This window comes from Chaetura pelagica, unplaced genomic scaffold, assembly GCF_000747805.2.
Source record: "Chaetura pelagica isolate M959 unplaced genomic scaffold, ChaPel_1.0 scaffold2046, whole genome shotgun sequence".
Classification (NCBI taxonomy): Eukaryota; Metazoa; Chordata; class Aves; order Apodiformes; family Apodidae; genus Chaetura; species Chaetura pelagica.
The window spans coordinates 1-947 of NW_009953638.1; the positions used below are offsets into that span (position 1 = coordinate 1).

The following is a 947-nucleotide window of genomic DNA, read 5'->3' on the forward strand; positions in this document are numbered from 1 at the left end:
CATTCCCTGCCCTTTCCCTCCCCATTCCCTGCCCATTCCCTGCTCCATTCCCTCCCCACTCCCTCCCCACTCCCTGCTTCCCAGTCCCTGTCCCCATGCCACGCTCCCGGGGGGACAAGAAGACCCCCAAAGACACAGAGACCCCCGGCAAGGGGAAAGGGGACGAGGTGGGCAAGAAGATCCCCAAGGCCCCCGAGGATGGTGGCCCTCCGGCCACCAAGGCCCCCGGCTCCGAGTCCCGGCCCGGTGGCCACGGGCACAAGAGCAGCAGGAAGGGCCCTGGGGACCCTCACGCTGCTGCCACCAAGGCCTATTCCCCCTTCCTCAACACTGTCTTTGGCAAGGTAGGGACATGGGGACAGGGGACACTGGGGACAGGGGACGTGGGGACACTGGTTTTGGGGACAGGGACACAGGACACTGGGGGATGGAGGGGACGTGGGGCAGTGAAGATGGGGTTGGGGACACTCTGGGACCATGGGGATGGGGGTCACGTGGGGACAAGGTTGGGGATGCTCCAGGACAGAGGTGGTGGGGACATGGGGGGCACTGGGGAGGTGGACGGGGTCACTCTAGGACCTTGGGGATGGTGGGGACACGGGGACAGTGAAGCTAGAGTTGGGGACACTCCAGGACCCTGAGGATGGGGGGAATGTGGTGGTACTGGGGATTGGGGACAGGGACACTCTGGGACCCTGTGGGTGGGGGACACACCAGGGATGGGGACATGGAGCACTGGGGACAGGGACACTCTGGGACCCTGCAGATGGTGGGGACCTGGGGAAGGTGGGGATGGTGTTGGGGACACTCTGGGCTCCTGGGAATGAAGGGGACAGCCAGGGGGACAGCTGAGCCACCAGCCCTCCATGGGGGGAACATCTGCTGCCCCTCCCCACCTTTGGGACAGGGGATCATAGTTGGTAGCACCCTGGGGGTCCTGCGGACAG

At 65.4% G+C, this 947-nt stretch overlaps 1 protein-coding gene across 1 annotated transcript in view; it reads left to right on the forward strand.

Annotated features, from left to right (window-relative positions):
* Positions 1–84: 84 nt before the first annotated feature.
* The window catches only part of LOC104390649 (calcium-binding protein 4-like), a gene marked incomplete at its 5' end in the record, with an annotated part of 3658 nt that continues 2795 nt past the window's right edge, over positions 85–947 (forward strand). Inside the window, one exon of the mRNA XM_009999827.1 lies at positions 85–344. Coding sequence (XP_009998129.1) covers positions 85–344 — 260 coding nt within the window. The remainder of the gene's footprint in view (positions 345–947) is intronic.